Source organism: Macrobrachium nipponense, chromosome 39, assembly GCF_015104395.2.
Source record: "Macrobrachium nipponense isolate FS-2020 chromosome 39, ASM1510439v2, whole genome shotgun sequence".
Lineage (NCBI taxonomy): Eukaryota > Metazoa > Arthropoda > Malacostraca > Decapoda > Palaemonidae > Macrobrachium > Macrobrachium nipponense.
In genome coordinates, this window is record NC_061099.1 from 11,221,431 (window position 1) to 11,241,430 (window position 20,000).

At 38.4% G+C, this 20,000-nt stretch overlaps 2 protein-coding genes across 3 annotated transcripts in view; one reads left to right on the forward strand and one right to left on the reverse strand.

Annotated features, from left to right (window-relative positions):
- The window catches only part of LOC135210114 (uncharacterized), a 163,910-nt gene that overhangs the window by 68,855 nt on the left and 75,055 nt on the right, over positions 1–20,000 (reverse strand). The window lies entirely within an intron of this gene.
- LOC135209908 (vascular endothelial growth factor receptor kdr-like) overlaps positions 1–20,000 on the forward strand; it is a 40,502-nt gene that overhangs the window by 6,261 nt on the left and 14,241 nt on the right. Inside the window, exons 7-19 of the mRNA XM_064242648.1 lie at positions 152–320; positions 468–598; positions 909–1,062; positions 1,350–1,513; positions 1,699–1,831; positions 3,087–3,269; positions 3,832–3,993; positions 4,482–4,618; positions 6,795–6,954; positions 7,353–7,607; positions 7,971–8,195; positions 8,574–8,835; positions 10,745–10,845. Of these exons, the coding sequence (XP_064098718.1) occupies positions 197–320; positions 468–598; positions 909–1,062; positions 1,350–1,513; positions 1,699–1,831; positions 3,087–3,269; positions 3,832–3,993; positions 4,482–4,618; positions 6,795–6,954; positions 7,353–7,607; positions 7,971–8,195; positions 8,574–8,835; positions 10,745–10,845 (2,191 nt within the window). The 5' untranslated portion in view covers positions 152–196. The remainder of the gene's footprint in view (positions 1–151; positions 321–467; positions 599–908; positions 1,063–1,349; positions 1,514–1,698; positions 1,832–3,086; positions 3,270–3,831; positions 3,994–4,481; positions 4,619–6,794; positions 6,955–7,352; positions 7,608–7,970; positions 8,196–8,573; positions 8,836–10,744; positions 10,846–20,000) is intronic.

The following is a 20,000-nucleotide window of genomic DNA, read 5'->3' on the forward strand; positions in this document are numbered from 1 at the left end:
GAGTTGGCTCAATGACCGCTTCATACACTCCCACCGGGGCTTCCACTGACATATCCTCCTCAAGTGACTCAAGTCCCATTCCAACCTTTGTGCGTCCCCGGGGTGCTACCTTCCTTCCTTTATACAATGATACAAATTTCGATTATTCCAGATAACAATCGAGACAGCACCAGAACATCGTCGTGTTAATTCGCACATGTATTATACCAGTAACCTTCTCATCCACAACGTCACAATGGAGGACAGCGGAACATACAAATGCACAGTCAACATCAAGGATCATTCTCCCTTACAGATGGCACAGAACATAAGCATTAAAGGTACACTGTTTCTCCTGTCACTGTTTCGAACAAAGAGAATGGCGTTTGTGTGTCTTTGTAAAGAATCTATAAAGAGATTTGGTCGCGGCGTCTTCATCATTTTTTCTTTCTCGTATTAGTACAAATATGCGCGTTCTATTTTTCCAGAGAATCAGACTCCCTTCCTAGAAGTCGGCCCTGTCACACAAAACATCACTTGCACAGCAGGAGAGGACGCACTTTGGAAGTTGGACGTTGTAAGCTTTCCTCCATTCCCGATATTTCAGACAAGCAGCGAGGTAAGTGACGATTTCCTTGAGAGAGATCTTACCCAGGCCAATTTCCCCTCTATATCCTTTTTCTCACTCATGAGTTTCTCATTATAATTCCGCCTTTCTGTTTCCTTCTCCATTCGCGTCACATCTACCCATTGCACTAATGCATAAGGTTTGCTTAAAGTCTGGAAGAAAATGTATTCGTAAAAAAATCCACATAAAGCCCCAGTCAATGTAGTATATTTAGGATGTAAGCTAAACTCAAATTAAGCCATCCAATTCAAAACTAAAACTGCCCGAAGCCTTGGAACTACAATGACCCTTTCGGTCGCAGTTCGACGTCAAGCAGAACGAGAACGGCACAACCGAACTTAAGAAAGAAAGAGTGACACCTTCTGACTTCGGCGAGCACTCGGTGAACCTAACGACAAGGAGCAACCCACTCGGTCTCAAAACCGCGCAAGTTTACTTGTACCTGAAAGTCAAAAGTAAGTTCTCAACCTTTCTGTTTCATGGCAGCTTCCTTTTGTGAGTTTAGAGAAGAGGAATTTATGTTAAACTATCGTTCATTGTTGAAAAAATAATACCCCTATCATTGTTTCTCTTCACTCAGGATTTTTTTTTAATTTAAACCTGACAAATCCACGGCCTCACTAATGGATGTAATGTACGATAAATTTCCTGACGAAATAAGGCGCACTTCATTGTTTTTAGACATTCACGATTTGAAGGGCCCTTCGCACGGGTTTAAAATGAAACTGCTTCTCCAAACCAGGCGAGACGGAACTCAAAATAACGGGAATCAACGCTACCACAAGGCCAAACGCCACGATAACTCTCAGTTGCAGTGCTACTGGGTATCCTATGGAGAACATCACTTGGCATTATCAGTCCTGCCCAAACGGCGTACCATGCCCAAAATTCTTCAGTGAGCTAGAGGTATATATGGGGGTATCTGGTATTCACACACCTTTGTCAAAAGTGGCAAAAACTGGCATCATTTCTTGTCTTGGTCAAAACCTTTCTTGACAGAGTATCATTAACCCTAATACAAACTAGTTTTAAACAGTAGAGCACTTACAAAAGGGTAACTATTTGTTTACTTACTTTACGTCGCCTTACAGGATTCTCAGATTACGTATGAAGTACACAAGGAGAACCACCATTCATCCGAATGCACATTTGTGGCTACAGAATCTGCCAGGATCCTATGTCGATCTGGAAAGAAAAACGAATCTGCTGATATTGTCATTTCAGGTTTGTTGCTCTCTCTCTCTCTCTCTCTCTCTCTTCTCTCTCTCTCTCTCTCTCTCTCTCTCCCCAGGTCTTATCATTCTCCTTTTTTGACATTAAATACTTTTTCATTCACCTCTAGCGTGATAGATTGCTTTGGTGCTAAACATTTTTTATGAGGCTTTATTTCGTATGTCTTTTCCCAATGCACAACATTTGAAATTTTCTTTCAATGTTAAATATATGTGTATATATATATATATATATATATATATATATATATATATATAGGTATATATATATATATATATATATATATATATATATATATATATATATACTCTGTTTACTCTCATATAAAAACAAAGTATACTCGGATATAAATTAATTATAACTATTTAATTGGATTACGCTTAAAAGAAGACATTCAGTTTGAATTCATTATACCTTGGAACAAACAAGAATCTAGCCAACGCCCCCTTTTGGCCAACGCCCCCATTTGGGACTGGAACGTTGGCTACCGTGACTTTATCCCCTATTGGCGACTGAGAGGATAAAGTCTCTCTCGTTACCTTAGTTCAGTTCAAACCCTGGTCAGGGAATCTTGGCAGAGTGACTTTTGACATACTGGGTTATTTGTGATTATATATTTAAGGGTTTTAAAAAAAATTATGTATAAACTTTGTTGCAAACTGTCATTCATACGTGCATGCAAGCATACACATGCACACATACACACACACACATATATATATATATATATATATATATATATATATATATATATATATATATATATTGTGTGTGTGTGTAAATAAAATCTTCTGTTAAAACAGGATACGCCTCAGGTATAACAGGCCTATTTAAAATACTTTGGTTTAAAGCTAAGGACTATATATATATATATATATATATATATATATATATATATTTCGGTGGTCTGACTGCCACCTGTATCAAGCAGTGAATGTCAGAAACGATTACATTGGCGAAACATATAGTGGGAGAAATACCCTTAGGTGATGATACCTGAGGCCGTCACTCAACCGCCATAGGCTCTGTTAATTGTCTTATTCCTCTTCATCGATTAAGACAATTAACAGAACCTATTGGCACATCAAACAATACATACATTGCATGCTTATTTCACTCCTCTCACACTTATCTCCTCCCACTCCTGCTCTCTCGTCGACTGTAAAACCATCAACAAAATTCTTGCAGCACATTTTGTATGCTTTCAGGTTCATTCTTACTTTCAAAAAGCACTTCTTTTCCCCAGAGTTCGAACAGCCTTTTTCCTTCAAGTACAGCGGCACCGGTGGAATGAAGGACCTGCAAGCAACTTCTAATGACACTTCAGTCGAGACAGACGCTTTCACTTTGACTTGCGCAGCCGCCAAGTTCTACTTTCGTAACGTCTCTCTGGCGTTCTCGCACACAGACGAGGGAGTGTCTTCAGGAGGTAAGGGACTCCACTTCTTTGTCCTAAGCAAAAGGCACACAGCTGCTCTGTCCCTTTACGCTAGAAGGGGACCCAGAATTTTTTGAAAAAGTGTTAGGATGTCAAGGACGTCAGTCAGGTACTCCTCCTCCCCACCCCCCTCTCTCTCTCTCTCCTGGGCATAATACAGATCTGTGGCCGCATAGTCTCGTTGCTGATAGGCTCGAAGCTCCTTTTCTTATAATTTGCTGAGCACAGAGAATCTTTTTTGTTACTTCTGGTGACTCCAGGATTGGAAAATTGATTGGCTTGGCACGAACATTACATTTTATCTTGAATGAACAACCCTGGTTTTTGTCCGTTTTCTGTCTAATGGTAGTCAATGTCTTGGTGATAATCAATTAGAAATTTTTTTTTTTTAAACCACCACCAGGAATCACGTTATTCCAAAGAAAAATAGCCTTATCACACTTATCAAATCTTCAATTTTTTCCAGGGAACCAATTTTACAATTTCTAAAAATAAGTTTTCACTGTTGATTATTAATGCCTGAGATAATGTTGCCAGATTATTCTGTTGACAGATAATGAAGTACCTGTTGCATACAAAGAAAATGATCTCGACCTGATTGCTACCTTAGACGTTGCAAACGTCAGCAGTATATACGAAGGGACGTACAAGTGCACTGGACTCCCAAAACCAGGTGTTGAGAGCAGCGAAATAACATTGTACCACAAAGTCGAAGGTGAGAATAATCCATGAATAATTCTTGGTTTTCCTTGTACACAGGGCAGTTATTCTCTGGCAATCATCCTAGCAAATTTCCTTCACTGTCACCGAAACCATTTGACTCAGGGGTCATGATACTGACAGTCAGATCACGTAATTATTCCCAGTTTTGCTGTACAAGGTATAATGGTTAACAAAATACAGAGCACTTAACACACCCTTTTTTCATTCCCGCCGAACCTCAAATCTTTCTAGAATATTTTCATTGGATTACAACTGTCATACTGGGGACAAACAGGAGGCACTTAACTATATTTTTGATTTAGCCAGAGTCAATGACCTGTAATATTGCTCACTTTGCACACACACACACACACACACACACACACACACACACACAGTACAAAAGTCCATTGTGTTCACCCACATGTCCCCTAAAACAAAGCAACCGCAGGGTTAAAAAAAAATCAAGTAATGCTACTTAAGAATATTTTATCTTTGCAGCTCTCATCCCTGTAGCTCTCAACACAACAGGAAACATGTGGCCAGATGACCACGAGGAAATTTGGATGGCCGGAAATGCTTTCGCTTTCAATTGTTTCGTCTCCGGGACGCCTGTCATCGACATCTCCTGGACAAAAGTTCGTTTTCTCAAGTACTACTCTTCAACCTTGAGCTCTGCTCTCAGTCGCTCATGTTGTCTATGAATGTTTGAGTGTAACTAGAGTTTGTAATACTCTATTATTATTATTATTATTATTATTATTATTATCATTAGTTAGTTAGTTATTAGTAAGTAGTAGTAGTTAGTAGTATGTAGTCGTATTATAGTAGTTTTAGTATTAGTAGTAGAGTAGTAGTAGTAGTAGTAGTAGTAGTAGTAGTAGTAGTATTAGTAGTAGTAGTAGTAGTAGGGAGGAGACCTTCTTTGAGGCAGTAGCATTAAAAATGATAGCAGTTTCCACGGCATTTACATTATACAGAGTTGTCTCTGTTTGTCTGACAATCTTCTTGTCATCAGCATGTAGCTGTTATATCAAGTTTCCTAAGGACATATGATACAGATTTCTGTTGTCTTAGGTTTATTTCCTCTAATGTGTCGACAGCGCATCGACGATCACCTATGAGAGTATACAAAAGCGAGTGAATTTAGATAAAGTGCTGTGCAGGTACTATTTATAGCAGGCAGTGTGTTTACAATAGGAGGGTTGGTCAGTTGGCTGAATTTCAATTAGCCATAGGATGGTAACGAAATCTTTCACTAAGGCCTTGAGATCTTCTAGGCCTAACAGGTGTTACTAGCTGGGGGCTGTGTGTTGGCTCAGGTAACCCCACCACTGGTGTGGTTGCTATTATAGGCTGTCCAGGTGACATGTCATCGGCATTCGGCTCTCTCATATGACGGTGTTTGGTGTCAGCTGATTTTTTATATATATCTATTTTCCTTATGAGAGTGGGAAGAAATTCTGGGAGTGCCTTGAGAAACCGTAGGCGTCGCCGGTCTGATTTTGGACAGTGGATGCGGGTTGTTGTTCAGAAGCGGCTGGCTAGTTTTTATAAACTATGAGGTTAAGTTTATCTCTTTCTGCAGTGGGGGAGAGTTTTTTCTTTATTATTTTATTCAAAAGAAAAAGAAAAACATGAAAACTAGCCAGCTGCTTCTGAAAAACAATCTGGAACCCCCAGAAACGCCTATGAAGAGGAGGCCCTTTGTAAGTCTCCACCACACGTACATCGGGATGACTCTCATCAGCGTCTCTCCTGCCACCTTCAGGCAGAGGTCGTCTTTAACCATTACAGAGAAAATCACAGCAAAAGACCAGAAAGAGCTGAGCTTCTAGAGCATGGAAATTGTACACCAGACACCAGACCGACAATGTCTATGGTTTCTCGTGGCATTCCATTTGTTAAAAAAAAAAGAAAAAAAAGCCAAGTATCAACATGGTGAAAGAAACAGAATTTCTCCCCACCATCACAAGGAATAAAATGTAAGAAATCAGCAGACACCAAACACCGTCATGAGAGAGAGAGAGAGAGAGAGAGAGAGAGAGAGAGAGAGAGAAGAGAGTAGAGAGAGATAAGCGGAAGAGAGAGAGAGAGAGAGAGAGAGCAGAATGTCACCTGGACGGCCTATAATACCAACCACACCAGTGGTGGCGTTACCTGAGCCAACACCCACCCCCAGCAAGCATCACTGGTTAGGCCTAAAAGATCTCGTCACCATCCTATGACTAATTAATTCAGCCTACTGACCAACCCCCCTATTGTAAACACCCTCCCTGCTATAAATACATGTACATCACGTATCTTAATTCATTCGCTTTTGTACTCTCATATCTGACCATCAGTGCGCTGCCGACATGTTAGAGGAAAAGAATCTAAGACAACAGAAGTCTGTAGTGTATGTCCTTAGGAAACGCGATATACTAGCTACATGCTGATGAAAACAAGACTATAAGAACAGAGAAGACTATATAAATTGATTGCCGTGGACACAGCTATTATTATTATTATTATTAATGATTATTATTCAGAGAGCTTACTTTTTGCACATGCTTTTTTTTCACTCAGTCGTGTTGTCTAGGCATGTAGTAGTAAGAGTGCCACTGGAATTTGTTACACTCTGAGTTTGTTTTTCAAAGATGCCTTGTTAGAGAAGGGTATATTACTAGTCTATACAGCTTTTCTAACCATGAAAAATATTTTATTTTACGCTTTTTAGTTATGACCAGTTTTACTGTAGCTGTTATTGTTGTAGAGGAGATGAGCCAGATAAAAAAGTTTACCCGTTTACCAAGTGATTCAAATTCTGAACAGGAGAATCAGCCTCTTCCCAGTAATTTCGGCGAATTCAGGGAGAACAACCAGACCATAACGATCCCTCGCCTAGATCCCAAAATACACTCAGGTCATTATGTATGTGAGGCTAAAAATAGGGGTGGATCTGTAAGGGGATTTCTCACCCTAACTGTGAAAGGTAAGTCAGTCTGCGTGTTTGTGTGTGTGTATATATATATATATATATATATATATATATATATATATATATATATATATATATATATATATATATATATAAATATATATATATATATATATATATATATATATATATCGATGGAAAACAGGTCTTCATTGAAACTGGATGGTATCTCCACTTGATGCCATCCAGTTTCAGTGAGGTCCTGTAAGTAATTGTATTAATGCACAGAACAATTGTGTAAGTGATAAGTTAATAAATAAATAAATAAAATATATATACTAAATAAATAGTATATATATACGTATATATATATTATATATTATATATATATTATATATATATATACATACACACACAACTGAATCACTCTCTTTGCTATTTTGTTGGGGAAGTATCCAGCAAAACCTTGGAAATTGCCATAGGTATCATCACACCCTTCATCATCTGCCTCGTGGTGGTAGTTATCGTGTTGTTACTAAAACTAAGACGAGATTTCCTAAAGCGATGTGAGGCAGAAAAGGAACTGGCTTTCCTCTTCATGAAAGGACGGCCCACTGAACTCAACCCATACTGCACAGCTGACGAACAAGCCGAGCTTCTTCCTTATGACCACAAATGGGAAGTTTCTAAGGACCAAATACAATTGGGTGAGCCAGTGTAATTGACGAAGTTGTACCTTCAATGAAAGGTAGATATATCCATCTGAATTATCTTTACCTTCATGCTGTCCGTGAATTCCAGCAACTTTTCTCTCTAGGACAATTCAAAGCAAGTTCACTTGTAATTTGCATCACTGACTTTCTGCAAGCTACTGAAACCTTTTCCCTAAATGAGTGTATATGTGAATACATTCATATACTGTTATAAATCCATGCATGGACAGTCTACCCTGGTTTACATTATATAAGGATGCATTTTAATATTGTCTCATGGATAACAAAAGATTTCTCATTGTACTGTTATTAATTGAATGAATCTATGCCTGCTTTCTGTGTGTGTGATGTCAATAGGCCAGCAACTTGGAGCCGGTGCCTTTGGCCGTGTAGTCAAAGCCACAGTATCGAACCTGGAGCCTGGGATACCAAAAACAGCTGTTGCACTCAAAATGTGCAAGATGCAAGCAGATACTACCCAGATCACAGCACTCACTCAAGAACTGAAAATTATGATTCACATCGGAAAACATCTTAACATTGTCAATCTTATGGGTGCTTACACTGATAATGTTGGCAAAGGTAAGACATGCATGTAGTACATGAAGATAAATTTACTTTTATCTATCTATGCTGTTACATGGTGACAAAAAGTACTGATTACTGAAAGAAATTTTACAGAATTTGTCCTCTCATTCAGAACTGTAGTACGTACAGAGAAAGTCCTGAATTCCATTACAAGTCCTACTCATTGTCCATAAAGAGAGTGAAAGTTCAGTTGTTGACTAATGCACATGAAGAATGTAATAAAATATAGGATTAAACTTGCAAAACAATGGTATTGTTCTACAAGATATACTGGAAAACGTTTTCTTTAAGAAAGCATTAAAAATATTCTTAAAAAATTATGCCAGACTTTTTTCACTAAGTTTACTGCATAATTTTCCATTCTTATATCAGGAGAGCTATGGATTCTTGTTGAGTACTGCCAGCATGGCAACCTTCTCCAATTCCTTCACTTTCATCGGCATAATTTTGAGAATGTTATCGACCCCATCACCGACTTGGTCAACTTGGGTGGAAGAGATGGTGGAGAGAGCATTTCACCTCTCTCGCCAGTTCTCAAATCTCCAGGGTCTGTCAAATCATGCAGTGACCCTCAGTCCCAATGTGAGATTTTATTGGAGTCTCCAGCATCAACTAAAGTTCTCTATTCATCTTCGTAAGTAATCTACCATTCCTTCATTTGAGAAACCTCTATAGGACTTTGGACTTTCCTCATTGCCACTATCTAGACACTCTGTCAGCTTGTAAATTTACTTGTGGAAAGTTGCAAGCTGCTAATAACAGAATAAAGGTAAGATTGGTGAACTGACTTATTTCCTGCTTGATTTTTGTGTACTAACCAATGTGGTTACTAGTTAACTGAAAGTGCAGAAAAAGGAAGCTATGTGACCTAACCAGACATTTCAAGTGTGGCCAGTTTCACCAGTCACAAAGCTAAAGCAAAGAATTATTATTTAAATATTATAAGTTGAAATTACTGCCGTCATATTGCAGGTACGAATACACTACTGTACTATAATTTGCTTGGTTATTGAGTGTTCTTGTATATGTGGTATGATTCATAAAGATGCAGAGAAGTTCCTAAGTTGTGAAGGGTCAGTGACCAATTTCACCACTGCATTTTTGGCTCCTTTATTTGTACAGATCTGTTCAAAGTTGATTAAAGTAATACTTTTCAATCTGTACTGTCTCATGGTATTTCACACGTTTCCATCTTCCTCGACCCTCCAAAAACATTTTGGTATTAAAATATCTTCGGGGATAATTGCAAATGTTTTTAGGGAAATTGACAACTCTGGAAGTGATGAACTCTACTTGAGGCATTACTTCATGTACCTATTTCTCTTTCAGCTCTGAATATCTTGAAAACAGCACAATTTGCTTCATGCAGATCATTATCAAGCTGGCAGAAAGCAAGAAAAATGGTTGAGGTGACGTTCTTGTTTTATAATGCATGCCTTGATTATTGCGACCATGACATTACACTGTCTTTGAAGTGATTATGATGATGATGACTAATTATCTCCAAAGTTGTAGTACACACACTCTTGGTCACTGCTAGTTTTTCTTGTTTCATATTCAAAAGTAACTTCGTCCGTCCGGCAGATGATTTTATTTTGTGGTGCGATTCCGTTTGGGCTGAAATGTCTTTATGGCTTGTTGGTTAATTTCTCACAACTCTTGCGCATAATTCTTTCTTGGAACAATTATACTGCTACTACCACTACTACTACGGCTTCAATGTTTTCTCTTCACTGGAAACATGGAATTGCTGAAAGATGGTCCAGTCTTTTATCTCTTTGCCTGGTAGCTCTGCCTTTTGCCAGAGCAAGTCTTTCATTGTAGTAAAGCTTTGATAGTTGGCACGGTATATAGACTTTCCACTTTTCTTCATGTGGATACTTTGATAGGCTGCTCTTACCTGAGAATGCACAGTCTTAACTGTCAGAATCATCAACTTTCTTGGAAGGGCAACACATTTCTTCCATTTGATAAGATTATAAGAACAATGATTATTCTAAAATATTCTTCATGAGCTCCCGTAATACATTCAAGCAATAACTCTATTAAGTCTTACCCAGTGACACATCACTAAATATAGCACTCCGTTCAGGGCTACATTTCATGAATACAGTAAAGATGTTTTTTTAATTTCAAGACCTTACATTATAAACATTACAGAGTCCACCCTGAGGTAAACATTTAAATTTAAATACGAATGTGAATAAAACTGCTATCTCTAAGTACCTACAGCGATAGAAAAGCAATTATACATCAAAATATGATCCCAAAAGATATAATTTCTCTAGTTCAATTAACGAAACATCAGCTTAGAGAATTCCCTTTTGACATGCATTCAATATATGCACACTACTGTACTAAGTAAGTAAATTTACCTCATAATATCTATGAGGAATTTGATATCCAAATAAATATGATTATGTCAATAACTTTCCTCTGTGAATATTCTCCTAGTAATAATGCTTGATGGATTCAAAACTAATTTATTATGAAAATAACCATGATCTTCTTTTACTTGATTTTGAGAAAATTTGTGATCACAGGATCTTTCGGAGTGGGAATTCCTTCACCAACAGAATGAAGATGGAGCAGAATCCTTCTTACCAGATGGCACCAGCAGCAAATGAGGCAGCACTGGAGAACGGTAATCACTTGAGTTGCAAGGCAACGAAGATTTTTATTTCCAGACTCACAGATGTGCCTTTGCATGCATGCATGTGGCAGATAGATTTCAACTGCATTCATGCTGTTAGATAGTAGCCTACTCCTATAGTATAGTATTTAACACATTTTATGTACATTCGGCCACAGATATAAGTAAACACATTTCAGCCACAAGGGCTGGATGTGATCTGGTAACACTGGAACGATGACGCCAGATGCACAATGAAACTCGCCCCTCCACACGTCTTCCCCCAACGTTTTTCCCTCCATCCTTCACTCCCACCCTTTTTAAGCACACGTTTATAACTTCTGCTCCCTCTCTCTAATTTCTCCTTCAAGGAAAATAATATAACTGAATCTATTCTGTAGGTTTATTTTCTCATCATGGAGACGAGAAATCCCGTCTGTTCAACTTTTGTCATAATAATATTATTACTTGCTGTTACCGACAGAAGAATTAACTTGGTTTTCGTGGCGCTATCTTGTAATAATGGGATTTAGCTATCTACCAATAAAAGCCTTATCTATCAAATAACAGCATACCTACTACTCCTTAATTATAATTGTAATATCAACAGGCGCATTCCAAATTCTTATTATTACAAAGACAACTAGCTTCAGATCGTGTAGGACCTTACGTAACTCAAATTAAGCATGAAGAAATAAAGAAGGCATAAGTTGAGGAGAGAAAGACCTCCATAGGCCTAGAAGACACTGAAGGAGGAGAAACAAAGAGACAGTTATAAATAAGAGAGAGGACAACAGCAAGAAGGAGGCAGATGGAAAGGAGACATATTGTAATAGAGCTGAGAGTGTGGCTGGTGTCAGAAGGGGCGCCATTACCCTCCTAAGTATAATGGGGGCATAGGTCTTGACTTGTCATAGGGGTTATTATGGGAGTCGATTCTTCCTTATGGTTGGACGTTTGTTTGGTCACAACCGACAAAAATCATTGGATCAAATAATTGTATTTTTGTGCATGATTTTAACTGCTCGGTATACATTTACATTTATCGATGGCAAGCATGTGCGTTTTTGTTCGTCCTGCAGGTGTGAATTCCAACGTTAAGAATGTATCAAGTAATAATGAGATTATATACTTATATATATATATATATCTTATCTTTCGCTTTAGCGAAAGATTGTGTGTCTTTTCTTACGACTGTTATTCGTAAGCATTGTGGTTCTGCTTCTCATCTCGTAGACGGGATATCTAGTTGGTTCTTCTTTAGAATAAGGGAGATGATTCAAACAGAGGAAGTTGAAATCTTAACAGCTTTATTTCTCAACTCCATCACTAGAGAGATGGTTTGGTCAGATGACCGCTCCGTTTCGTAACTAGAAGAGAACTAATAATACAAGGCATCGTGTCGATAGCGAAACACTAGCTATCTCAGCGATTTACACATAAAATGAATACGTAGTCCGCCAGCTCGGAAGTCATGAGTTTCCGGTGCGGGTTAACAGGTCAACCGCTTCTCATGGAAGGTGTTGTGATCAGTTGACAAGATACATAAACTGATGATATACCCAAATGTAAACCAGGCTACTGCAAGCATTGCACAGCGTGATCTAGATTCAGATTGTCACGTAGGACGCTCCTAATTCACCAATGACCCCTTAGGTCGTGGGTTCTATTTACAGATATGGAATTATCTGTTATAATTAATGTATTTATTACATTAGGCTCGGACAGCTACCATTCAAGCCTTGAATAACAAAAGTTACTTTAAACATGGTTTCTTAGGAGTGTGCCCGTAACATATATTTAGACATAATCATAAACAAGTGATTAAGTGCATAAAAGGTTTTGTTACATACACTTTTTGGACATATTCATAAATAAAGAAAAATGCATGGAAAATATAGATCCATGTTTGATATATATATGGCATATAATGTAAATAATGATTATTAGGTACCCAAAAAAAATTTAAAGGTTAACATTGTTACTGTTTTTTTTACATGAAGATTATAGTAATAGGTAACCCGATAAGAATAGTTGTTTCCCTGTAAAGATACATAACATGATCATGGATAACTGTTCAAGAGTACTTGTTACTCTTTGTAAAGATATAAAGATAACATATAATTGTGCACAGATATAGATTCCTGGTACGTACACGCACCAACAGTTTAATATATAGGGCTTCAATATTTTATTAGGTGCCCAAAAGATACTCTTATGTATTTTAATATATAGTGCTACAATATTTTATTAGGTGCCCAAAAGATACTCTTATGTATTTTAATATATAGGGCTACAATATTTTATTAGGTGCCCGAAAGATACTTTTAACTGTTCATGCAAAGGCTTGGAGTCTCTTGTCCTACATATTGCCAGCATACAGACCGCTTTTCACACACAACACAATTCCAGACAATTTTCCTCGGAACCAGGTGAAATGGCCAGTTTCAGATGGCTCTGAATGTAAACGCTTTTAACGCAACAGGAGTGTCGTCTGGACGCGGCAGAACGTTCCTTTGAAGATCCGTCTGTGTTCGCCTCAACCTACGCCAAGCAAAGATGTTAACGGCGATAATAATCATTGCCGTAACACAAAACACGGTTAGCAGCACGTAGAAACGAAGATTTTCTCCTCCTGCATAAGTCGGCGACATGTGGTCCCTCTCAGCCAATTGCGTCAAACGATGAGCCACCCGCGTGTTGTATGGGAGAGGTAGTGATGGGATTATTGGAGTCGCCCACGTATAGTTGGCAAAATAGGTCCTCTCACGTATTATAGTGTGGACCCCTCTGACCATGTAGTTCGTAGATGTCCCGGTACAACCGTTGGCTGCGACAAAGACCTGGGAATGGGCTGTGGTCCCATCCGGACATGCCACTTGAAAACCTTCCTTGTCGTATCGGATCCACGAGCCGTTGTTCAATCTGTAATTGAACTTATTACTGTCAAAAGGATAAAGTTTTTTCAGACAACCTTCGCGTGTATGGGAGAGAGAACCGTTTAGCACTATGCCTAACTCACATGAATCCATTGATATAGGATGGAATTCAAAAGAGTCAGCTGTACAAACTTTATTATTCATGGCTTCTGAACAGTGAGTGAAATCAATACGTGTCCCGTCAGATTGGATATTACTGGACTTGAGTTATTCGTCATGAAAGTTGGGAACGGTGCCATTTTGCATGATTGCCAGGCATCGGAAGAATCAAAGGAAATGGTTATCATGATCCTGTAATTTTCAACGCTTACCGATATTAAGCTATAATAAAACTCTATTTTATGGGCGTCTAATAAAGGAATATAACCTAGTTTCTCCCGTATGTTCTCCAAAGTTAAAGTCAGATCTTTAATAAGCATCAGATGAGGGGACAAAACACCTTTTGTTGCTAGCGTAATAGTTTCTACATAGTCCTTTGATTTCTCAATAAAATGTGATATTTTGGTACTGATATGATCTATTTTCGAACTATAATAAGCTAATGTAGCCAGCAAGTGTTGTACTTCCATAATCTGATCAATATTACTAGAATGTTCGTTCACCAAACTCATTATTTGATTGATTGAGGATAACTGGCTACGCAGTTCGGACAAAGCTAATTCGGTTTTATGTTGCAAAAACTCAATTCTCTTATTTTGATTATTTATTTTAAGGTGATTTGAAATTCCTAAGCCTAAACTTGCAACAGATCCCAAGATGTTTAATCCAGCAAATATAAGTGGGTTGCAACGTTCGAGATTATTGTGCCTCACAGTCCACATCAGCAGATCTCGAGCAAGTTCTTCTGCCTCGGCGGTTTTATTCTGCAAGTCGTATGATAACATTTCCGTGACGCTGATGGCCTGAGCTAGCGAAACCTCTGAGTTAGCATGAAAATGACGTTGGTGCATTTCCTTTAACGAAACAGCAAACCTCAACAGGTCAACCTTTAGGTTAACTGAACGTCATCCTCAGGCAGAAATATCGCCTGCATATCGACTTCTATGACTATATTGCTTGCGGTAATGAAAACGTCTTCTGTTCTTTCTACAATAGTGCCATGAGTAAAATCTAATTCTTTTGTTTTAGCGCTCTTCCCACACGACAAAGATGTCTGAACGAACAATATCACTCCTAACAATAACAGATTCATTTTGGAAACCTGCAATGAGTAAAATATATGTAATAACTCATGTTAAAGAATATGTTTACATACAAATATGATATATATATATATATATATATATATATATATATATATATATACATATATAAGTTATTATACAAGTTTCATAGATACAAAAATTTCCCTCACTTCCATCTACCCTTCGTTTTAATTTCTGATATGTGCCAATGGAACGATTCTCATATCAGTGGGTTGGGATACGTTTTGAACCCTAAATCTATTGGCCGTTAATGTTTCTAAAATGTTAAACGGGCCTTCAAACTTAGGTGTCAGTTTGTAGTTTAATCCTTTACGTACGTATACTTGTATGTATACCTTATCGCCCACGGCATATGTTTTAGTTGGCTTAGCTATTTTATCATGATTTCTTTTCATTATTATAGCGACTTATGCTTGCATCCATAACATCCTTTAGAGGATTTGATAAATTGGTTGTAGGCGTTAATACATGGAAAGGCGTTCTAGCTGGGGTACCGTACAGTGCCTCGTGCGGCGACATTTTAATAGATACATGATATGAGTGATTGAGAGTGCTTAGTACCACAGGTATGGCAATGTCCCAGTTGGGGTCCATCCCCCCTAAGGTGATCCTTAAAATGTTTAAAACCTTACGATTTGCTCTTTCCACTAGCCCGTTTGACTCTGGGTGGTAGATCATGGTATTGATTTTCTTTATGCAAAGGAATTCACACAAGGAGTTAAGGAAGTGATTATTGAATTCTCCGCCAGAGTCGGATATGATCATGTGTGGAATTCCATGTTTACAAACGTAGCACTCGTAAAACTTTCTAGCGCACTCGACTGCGGTTTTTGTTTTAAGCGCTATCAGTTCTGTATATCGAGTCAAGGCATCATATGATTACTAGGAGGTGCTTATTTCCTCTGTCTGACTCGTAAAACCCTGTTAATAAATCTAAGTGTACTCTTTCAAAGGGTTGATTGGGCACGGGATAAGCCCCTAGGCTGACAGGTGTCTTCGTGTGCCCTTTGTATTCTTGACAAGTGCGACAATTAGCTATGTGCTTTTTTATATCTGTAAGCATCGTATGCCAATAAAATAAGGATTTGGCTTTCTGTGACATGATGGAGAAACCCGGGTGTCCATGCAATGGATTTGCATGCAACCAATTTAAGACAGTGGGTATGAGTGAAATCGGTACCACCACCTGGTCGTTATTCAGCTGTGGTGTGTTGCGGGTTTTCCTCGTCACGGATCTACACAGGATATTATCTTTGATTATATAATTCTGCTGCTTATACTTTATATATTCCTTTTCCTTAGGATTTCCGTTTAACGCGTTTATGATTTTTTCTAATTGCTGATCTTTTCTTTGTTCCGTCTGTAATAGTTCAGCACTCCAGCCCAGATCTTCCTGTTCAGATATAGTTTTAACAATAGGCATGGAGGTTGATATATCTACTAATTCAGCTAATGGCTCCATACAAGATGACGAGGGGTTGCGTGATAATGCGTCAGCAATGATATTTGCTTTTCCAGGTAAATACCCGATCCTTGCGCCAAAGTCTTGGATGATCATATGCCACCGAGTTCGTTTAGGGCTGTGACTAAAGCCTTTAAAGAAGTCGGTTAGGGGCTTATGATCAGTGAGAACCTTGACGGGATAACCGTATATTATGAACTTAAAATGCACTAGTGAATTAACAATAGCGAGCCCTTCCTTGTCTATTACTGCATATTTACTTTCGGAAGGTCTTAGTTTACGTGAATAAAAAGCTATAGGGAAAAACTGTTTGTCATATTGTTGAAGCAATACCCCACCTACTCCTAGGTCTGAGGCGTCTGTTGCAATAAAGAATTCCTTACCGATGTCAGGAAATTTCAAGATAGGGGAACTACACAGTTCATCTTTCAAGGTATCGAACGCCTGTTGATGTTTCTCAGACCATATGAAATCTACGCCCTTTTTTATAAGATCTGTTAGGGGAGCGGCTATGATTGAGTAGTTGTGTATAAAACGCCGGTAGTAACCGCTACATCCAAGAAATTGCTGTATTCCCTTGACGTTAGTAGGTATCGGAAAGTAACGGATAGCCGATACCTTATCATGAACTATTTTAAGACCTTGACTAGACACCGTGAAACCTAAATAGACTAGTTCTGTTTTAAAAAATTCACACTTACTTATCTTTACCCTTAGGTTATGCTGCCTTAGTCTTTGTAGCACTAACTCTAATTTACGTAGATGTTCTTCTAAGGTATTAGAAAAGATAACAAGGTCGTCCATATAGGCATGTAGGATATCTCCTAACAAGTCTCCAAACACAATCTTGTTGATCATTCTAGTAAAAGTTATGGGAGCATAACGTAAACCAAAAGGCATACGGAAAAATTCATAATGTCCCCTGGCCGTGCTGAAGGCAGTGTATGGGATACTCTCTTTTTCCAACGGAATCTGGTGGAAACCTTTGAGTAAGTCCAAACTGGTAAAATATTTGTTCTGACCTAGTAAAGATAGTATATCGTCAGTACATGGCACTGGGAATCGGTCAGGGATTGTTTCCTCATTTAAGCGACGGAAGTCTACGCAAATATGCCAAGTTCGATCTTTTTTCGGTACAACTATTAACGGAAAATTATAAGGGCTGTTTGATTTCCTAATGACTCCTTCTTTTAGCATTTTACCTACTTCCTCATTTATCTCATTCTGGAATTTCATAGGAAGTCTGTACGAAGGTACATAGATAACTTTCTGTTTGTCTTTTAACCTTATTTGATGTTCGATGACATCCGTTTTTCCTAAGGATCCATCCGTAGTGGAAAAAACATCATGATATTCAGTTAAAAGATTCAAAAATTTCTGCTGAATTTCTTCTTCTTGAATGTCTTTATTGATTTTATTTTTTATAGATTGCAAAAGGGATTCATCCGCAACTGATTGAGTGTGATTGATCTCAGCTACGGTAAGAATGCGATGTTTATAAACTTCCACATCCAAGATATGTGGATTTTTGTGAATTACTAAAGTGGTATTCAAATGACTACAGACTTCGATGTTACATTGTTGTTGTGAGCCGACTGTATAAATGGCTTGTGTGACGGATAATCCGTGTGTTTTCAGAGTGTCGGAAAGGATTAACATTTCAGATCCCGGCAAGGTTTTCTTTACACGCACTAATATATTCGAAATTACGTTCGGCTCAAGAGTTTGCGTGCAAGCTGATATTACGGGTGAGCGAGAATTCTGTTGGGTCGCATGGATTATTTCTTGGTTCATGAGACAAGTGATTGGTTCTTTCACTGTATGTATACTATATGTGCTGTCTCCTTATTATCTAAAACTGATTTTAAGGTGTTAGAAGACTTATAGAATTTTCCTTTGATATACACGCCGTGTTTTGCAGGGGCTAAGGTAATGCTTTGAGTGCCCATAGACGGGTATCCTATAATTACAGCGGGATACATATCAATGTTTTGTACAGCGATAAAGGTATCGGAAAACGTGCGCTTACTGACCTTGTACTGAACATGAGTTACTCCTACCACATTTAATTCATTATTTCCTATACCCGAGAGTCTTACTCAGGACTTCTCTATAGGGAAGTTTGAAAAAAGCAAATGATGAGTCCGCAAATCCATGATATTACGTGGACTACCAGAATCAAAGAATAATGTAAATGACTTATGATTTAAATTACTGCATGTAAGGTTGGGTAACGTAAAAAACTCATCTTGACTTATAATTGCGTGAAATTTGTACAAATCTACGGGAACCTGCACTGATTTTTTGGATTCGGCCGTGTGTTCATAGGAAAAACCGATTGCCTCACAATGATCTGGTAAATGATTAAATTGATTATTTGATACAAAAGATGTTGATATGGATGACCCAACATCGTCCTCTCCCCCACCCCCCCTGGAGCTTACTACGTGGGCATTTGCTTTGTTTGCACTCCCGGAAAATTCGTTCTGACCTTGCAAGTTCTGGCTAGACGGCCCAGGAACAGAGTTACTTGAAGCACGATTTGTTTGTTCCTGCTGTTGAGCAGCATTACTGTTAGCTTGTTTCCTTTTAAAGTACTGAGGACCCCTCTTTTTGTTTTCATTGGCAACTGTTTGCGTGTTTTTAGGATTCTGCTGTTGATTCCGCGAGAAGCAACGATTATATGAATGAGTGGAACTGTTGTGTATTGAACAAAAACGCGTCCGACAGTCTGAAATCATGTGACCTGGTCTTTTACAGTTATAACAAACCATCCCTGCAGCTTGATTATTATTGACCACGTTTACTTGTTGTGGTTTATTCTCATTTTTTGCAAAAACTTGAGTAAGCGAGGGATCAAGGTCAGTACATTTAGACATGTGTTTTTTTATCTGTTTATACACATCTAGTTCCATACTGTTGGGCTGCAGCTTTTTGTCAAAACACCGCACTAAAGCTTCAGGCAACATGACTGTCATACACGTGAGGTAAATCAAACGTATAAAATCTTTCACGGCAATTCTGGAACTTGTAACCCACGCGGAGTTACTTAAATTTACTTGATATTCATTTAGCCGGTCGGCAATTAGCGCTGCCCGCTCTACAACATTAAGCTGAGTCATGAGGCTTGGTTAAGGATGTTCCTTAAAGCCAGCACTATGTCTAAAGCCTCTTCACCGCCATATACAGCACGTAACCTAACTTTGAAATCGTCCCATGTAACCGCCTCTTGGAAAGAAACACCTCTCAGATATGCACTTGCGTCTCCTTTAGCAAAGTCTATGAAGCTTTTGGCTTCCTGTAATTGTACAGATGGGTCTGTGATGCCTTTTGCATTTAAATGAGCGTCTACAGATGAGATCCATGACTCAACGTTTTGAGGCAGGAACCCATTGACCCGACCTTGAAAAGGGACTATTGCTGACCTAGCACTGATGAGAGTCACTACATTGGGGTTACCCGGTGCGGGAGAACCAGCCACAGTAGTTGCCATGTTAACTTTTACTTTTTTCTTGTCACTACGATTTCTTGCAATCCTATCAAAATATCTATAAGAGTACA